The following is a 6,566-nucleotide window of genomic DNA, read 5'->3' on the forward strand; positions in this document are numbered from 1 at the left end:
AAAGGAAAATAAGGATAACGGATAGCTAAAAGAAAACATGGAAGAAAAAATAAGTAAGGGATGAGCAATAAACAAGGTAAGAAGAATAGAAATGAAATAGAGAAAAAGAAAAAGAGGTGTGGACCATATACACAAAGGATAAGGCGGGGCATTAACGTTATTATCATATAGCCTATCCAACTGACAGTTATTTCCCACAAATTCCTTTATAACAAATAAACACTTTAATACATTACATAAAAATACATTTGCAATATATATATTGTACAATAGTGTGTATATATAATACAAACCATTAAACCATTTCATCATCATCATTTAACTAATAATTTTAACTAATCATCTGTTTGTGAGATAGCATAGAGTCCATTCCAAGACACCATGCGGATGTTTGTTGCCATTGTTTAGAATTGATTTTAAAGTTTTGTAATTATATGTCTAGGACATTTGATACTTCAGAAATATTTCTAACACTGTTTCAACTTTATAAATATTTCCCTGGTCCTGTAAAACTTTGGAAATATTCATGGTGTGGAATTGGATACTTCTAATGGTTTCTAAATAATGATAACATCATTCTACCATTATTTACCATTTTCTACCATTTTTTGTAAATGGTTCAGTGGGCTGGGAAGATAGCAATTCACACATCCTTCCAAAGTATGGTTGGGTGCCATGCAACAATGGCCCACCACAAAGGATCCACCAGTGCCCAGCTGTGAAATCTAAAAATATACAGATGCAACAATAGGGCTTACTTTTATGGGGGCAATAAACTAATCTTACCATTTGGCCAGGTTTACCATTTTTTGTAAATATTTGTAAATGTGAAATAATCACAGAGAGGTTTCACAATTATTCTAAATAAAGATATTTTTGTACAGTTACTTTCAAAATGTTTCTAAAATATTCAAAGAAATTCAAATAAATGAGTAATTTCTTAGTCATTTTTTGAAAATAATTTAATCATTGTGGCTCAGATATTCTTTTATTCAAAATAATTCAGACTAATTATAAATATCGCTTAAAAACCCTCATGGTGACTTGGAATGGACTCTATCAGCATCAACATGTGGCTTATTTGCAATACAAACTATTAAGTGGAGTCCTGGTACCCCCCCATGCAGAGCCTTTTCACTTGGGCACGACAAAGTACATATATACAAAGTGATTTAGGAAGGTACCGGCTTCATCACGTTAGAAAGCAATAATGAAAATGTGTAAAATCAGCATAATTCCTTTTCAAGTATCGATATATTCCCCATGTGGAGCCCCAATTAACATAACCAATCAATCATAATATTTTGACAGTTATGCATGGTTTACACACAAACAACAGAACAAAAAAATTCATGACTGTCCCCTGTATAATGGTGCGGTCCAAAAAGTGGTCGGTTATTCTAATAACTGACCACTTTTGAGGTTACGGCCTGATAACCCATGGGAAATGGGGGCCTCTGATTGGCCAACTCCATCTGGCTATATGATAATACTACTTACATCACTTACATAAAACTCTACTTCTATCTTAACAGGGGCTGATTCACTAACATTTGGGGGGGGGGGGGTACCTTAACAACTGCTTTAAATTTTTCTCATTTATAGCACTACTTTATTCCAAATCTACAGCACATTCCACGGTCCTTTTTTTTAACAACGCTTCTAGTTCCAGTCAAAAGTACGGGACATGACAAGTTTGACAACTTTTATTACAGATGCAAGGCATAGCAGCAGTCGCTGAATTGCACCGCCATTTACAATTATGTACATTAAAAGCAGACATGATAAAATCTGTTCATTATCTTACAATCTTAAAAGCAAGTACATTTACAAGCATTTTAGAATTATTGTACCTTACTATTAAAGGGTACTCGTCGTTCCGAGAGGATTATAAACATAACGAAACAGAGAGTTGTCGTACAACAATATAGATACATACAATCAAGTGTCTTATCGATGCAGTGTAATATAAATTAGGATTAGCGCTTAGTTCGGTGGGGGTAGTCACTTGTTCAGTAAATTCACAAGATATGGTATAGGCGAGTTCTTGTATCTGTCCGTACGGCATAGCGGCATGTCCATGACGATGGTAACTACTATGCTGTAATTCAGTTCCCGTTATTTTTGGACAGTGGAGACATGTAGTGAGTACACGGCTGAATTAAGTAGCGGGAAATCATAGACCACCTTTTCAAATAAAAAAATTGATCAATCGAGCTTAAGATGTAATTTTTTTCTAATATGTAAGAATATGTACATGTTGTCGTCACACAGTTATTCACAGATTTTCATCGATGTGAGCTTTCATGTGCGCACGAAGACTACGTGAATGACGATAGCTTTTGTTGCACTTCTCACACCTGTACGGTGTCTCGCTAGTGTGAGTCCACATGTGGCTCTCCAGACTCGACAACTGAATGAACTGTTTGCCGCACTCCTCACACGTGTACGGGTTTTCACCAGTGTGTGTCCGCATGTGACTCTTCAGATGCGACAACTGAATGAACTGTTTGCCGCACTCCTCACACGTGTACGGGTTATCACCGGTGTGGATCCGAATGTGACTCTTAAGATTGGGGAACTGAGTGAATTGTTTGCTGCACTTCTCGCATCTGTACGGCTTTTCCCCTGTGTGAGTGCGCATGTGTACTTTTAGATGACTCGGGTCACTGAACTGCTTGCTGCACTCCTCACATATGTACGGTTTCTCACCTGTATGAGTCCGCATGTGTTTCTTTAGATTAGACAGTTGACTGAACTGCTTGCTGCACTCCTCACATAGGGTCTACCGAAAGTGCGAAAAGGAACGAAAAGGAACGAAAAGGAACGAAAAGGAACGAAAAGGAACGAAAAGGAACGAAAAGGAAGTAAGTATGAAGCAAACTAAAATAAAATCAATGAGAATATAAGGAACCGGTACTGCGGGCGTTAGAAGCCTATGAAACATGTTTTAAAACGTGTTTTATTTTAGAATTTGGCAATACGAATTTTTTACGGCGCTGTTTTAGGCGGTTGTGTTTGTGTGGCTAAATTATTCTCTGAAGATCAGCGAAATACAAGGAAACAGAACTGAGATAAGAAAGTAAGGACTAAAATTCAGTTACTGGCGGGTGATAGATAAATATCGATTAACGTACATTTTCAGACAGAGGCAAGATTGTAGCGTTCCTGTTGTATTTGGATGGCTTCTTTCTCCCAAGATGGTCTCCCGAGCACCGCATGCAATTCTTGCGATTGTTTACGTCTAATAGAAATCCGGCCTGGAATGATATGCTAATAAACTGCTGCCCCACTAGCATGACAGCTCCCTTCAACAGGGCCCACAACATGTTTTTCTGGAGACTAGAGACATATCTTCTTGCTCGTTCACGACAAAAGAAAAGGTGTGAAAGGATAGGCATGTATACATTGTAGTGATTGTACCAATGAGCTTTCATCTCGTTGTACCATGAGTATTCATCATTTTGGCGGGAAGAATGGACAACGTGAGGAATTTGTGCAAAGGATATTGGGAAACTACGGAGAGATTTGGCCGTCTCCCGTGCGGGTTCGACAGAAAAAGTCTTTGGAACCAGACCTCGAATTGAAATCAACCCGGTGTCCCGATTCACCGGGGCCACATATAATTTAGGCCGGGACCACTAGAAAACGACTTTGTGACATTTTTGAGACCGTAGAAAAATAATCTACACCAGAATGTCAACCCGTCAAACGTTTTTCAGACGCGCTACTCAGCGGCTTTTACCCCCATCCCCCGAATTTGATCTGTGACAGCCCGCGTGGGAACCCGAGACGCACTGATTCGTGACTCCGCCCATCGCCTTTGATTTGTATTTAGCTATTTCCACGCGTGCACTTTCCCGCCGATTCGCCGTTTAACCATTGGAGCTCTAGGAATTTCGTGGAACAAGTCGCAAAATGCAAAAATAAAGTCCGTTGCAAATGCATTTTCCGATCACAGTGCCGTTACCTTATATTCCCATCGATTTTATTTCACTTTGCTTCATACTTCGTTCCTTTTCGTTCCTTTTCGCACTTTCGGTACTTTCCTTTTCGTTCCTTTTCGTTCCTATTCAATCTTTTCGTTCCTTTTCGCACTTTCGGTACTTTCCTTTTCGTTCCTTTTCGTTCCTTTTCGTTCCTTTTCGTTCCTTTTCGTTCCTTTTCGCTCCTTTTCGTTCCTTTTCGTTCCTTTTCGCTCCTTTTCGTTCCTTTTCGCACTTTCGGTACACCGCTCACATATGTACGGTTTCTCACCTGTGTGAGTCCGCATGTGTTTCTTTAGACTAGACAGTTCACTGAACTGCTTGCAGCATGCCTCACACCTGTACAGTTTTTTCCCTATGTGAGTCCGCACGTGAGCCTTCAGATGAGCTGATTGACTGAAGCACTTGTTGCAATATTCACACTCGTACGGTCTCTCACCGGTGTGAGTTCTCATGTGGTCCTCCAGAGTAGATTTTAGACTTAACTGCTTCCCGCAATTATCACACTGGTATGGTCTCTCACCAGTGTGAGTACGTATGTGTATTTTCAGGGTACCAAGCCTACTGAACTGCTTGCTGCACTCCTCACATCTATATGGTTTCTCACCGATGTGAGTTCTCATGTGGTTCTCCACATGACTTTGCTGACTAAACCGTTTCCCGCATTCATCACACTGGTATGGTTTCTCACATGTGTGAGTTCGCAGGTGAAGATCGAGGCTACCTTTAAAGCGAAACGCCTTGTCACAATAGCTGCACTTGTGGGTACGGAGAGAATCCTGTCCATCCTCTCCCTCCATTTGTTTCAGCTGATATCCGGCTCTAGTCGCCATGTTGGTCAAACTCAAGACCCTACAAGACTAAAGAAAAGAACAAACTAATTCACACGATGTGACAAGATGCTTGCCGACTTAAAAACAATACCTGTTGTAGTATATAATATATAAGCTGCCAATAACATTTTTTCTATTTTTTTTTGTGATAAACATAATCTAGGAACTAAAGCAAATACATTTAACACGATAGCCAATTGGAGGGCAAATTTTGGTATTTCCGAACACGCGCAGATGACCTATTTTCAAAATGATTAGGTACCCTTGGCAAAAGTGCCTGTAGAAATATTTTTCTTGGGATATGTTTAGATGTTTGAGGTGCATATTACAGGTAAGGATTGAAACCTGTTTATTGTGTTGAAGAAATTGATTTAAGCAATATTTGTGGTCGCAATAGGTTCTAAAAGTTAGGTGTTTTGGTGTTGTTTCTCTCTCTCTCTCTCTCTATCAGTCAGTCTGCCAGTCAGACTATGACAGACTACGCAAGAACTTAACGAGAAAAGATTTCAATTCCGATGCTCATAGATACAAAATTACATAAACTTAAAGTTGCAACTTAGCAAATAGTAAGAGTCCAATTTCAATTTAAAGTTCAATTCAAAGGGCAGTTCAAAGGGGTTGTTTGCCGATGGCCACATGCCGTCGGTGTCTTCTTTCAGCCTCCTTGACTTCCCATCCTCTATGAACCGCCCTCCCTTACCACTATGCGCCATCTGGCCCGGTCACTTGCCGATTTCTCCAGCTGCCGATGGCTGACACCAGCCAAGCCAAGGCGCCGCTTTACTGTGTCCTTGAAGCGGAGACGCGGACGACCACGAGGTCTCGGGGTCAAAAGGTCACCACCTAAATTTTGATCCCGTTTAACGTACTTCTGCCGTAATTTTTATTCCTTGTTTTATCGTCAAATTACACTTTTGAGGTCGGAAAACCATGCCAATGTGAGCTTTTCATGTTCTAAAACTCATGTTGGTTATTTTAACAGCCTTTTTCTGCCATGATTCCCATTGTTAAGAATAGACAGTCTACATACCGACATTTTTCCTTCAGGTGTTTGCGTACTGATATAACAGGTTGGAAAGGTTCTGTTTGATAAAAAAAACACACCAGGGGGATTTGCATTGAGAGAGAAATTGATCAGAATTTCCAGACAATATCTATGAAGCGCAGAACAGTACATGTAGACTACAAGCCGAAATTCAAACGCACAGAATGCTATTCGTGGACATTAGACAAAAGCTGCACAGGACCGAAATCTTAATATGTACCTGGGTACATGTATTTCCTACTATGTGCATTAACCTATATAGTGAGATTTGGCATACCAACCAAGTGACCCGATCAACCAGGCCTGCATGCTATCACTTACTATAACAGGCTCACTGTAGACAGTGTGTCGAATGATGCTTCCCTCCCAGACTTCTTGCTAGATGTAACACCAGTTGGTGCAGAAAAAATACATAAGATATCATAAGATTTTATTATAGAATATAGAATATGGCAAATGAGCGTGAAAATTCCATTATTAGCGATTTTGGCCAAAAAGATAGTCAACAAACGGTTGCCATGGCAACACGAAATCCAATGCAATTAAGTCAGTGTGGCCTATCTCGGCTATTAAGGGAAGAGCAGAGTTCAATTTCCAGGAGAGTTTGCCACTGTACTACTAGGGTTCATTGACCCGGGCAGCAGGGTGAAATTAGGGCAGGAGTCCACAATGATCCGTACCCTGTAATAAGTCTGTCCGGTG

General features: G+C 40.1%; 1 protein-coding gene across 1 annotated transcript; it reads right to left on the reverse strand.

Annotated features, from left to right (window-relative positions):
• Positions 1-2,278: 2,278 nt before the first annotated feature.
• Positions 2,279-4,834, reverse strand: LOC118421108 (zinc finger protein 239-like). The gene is made up of 3 exons (XM_035828268.1): positions 4,272-4,834; positions 3,857-3,890; positions 2,279-2,740 (listed from the first exon to the last, which is right to left on the reverse strand). Exons 1-3 carry the CDS (start codon positions 4,817-4,819, stop codon positions 2,279-2,281), a joined length of 1,044 nt encoding a protein of 347 aa, XP_035684161.1. The 5' UTR covers positions 4,820-4,834.
• Positions 4,835-6,566: the final 1,732 nt, after the last annotated feature.

Source organism: Branchiostoma floridae, chromosome 8 (genome assembly GCF_000003815.2).
Source record: "Branchiostoma floridae strain S238N-H82 chromosome 8, Bfl_VNyyK, whole genome shotgun sequence".
NCBI lineage: Eukaryota > Metazoa > Chordata > Leptocardii > Amphioxiformes > Branchiostomatidae > Branchiostoma > Branchiostoma floridae.

Excerpts from the sequence above, each read along its gene's own strand:
- LOC118421108 (XM_035828268.1), bottom strand. The coding sequence starts at position 4,819 with ATGGCGACTAGAGCCGGATATCAGCTGAAACAAATGGAGGGAGAGGAT. Across the intron at positions 3,891-4,271 it reads TCTAGTCTAAAGAAACACAT|AGCTCCAATGGTTAAACGGC; the intron begins GCGGACTCACAC and ends CGAAATTCCTAG. Across the intron at positions 2,741-3,856 it reads AACGGCGAATCGGCGGGAAA|CTAAAGAAACACATGCGGAC; the intron begins GTGCACGCGTGG and ends CAACTGTCTAAT.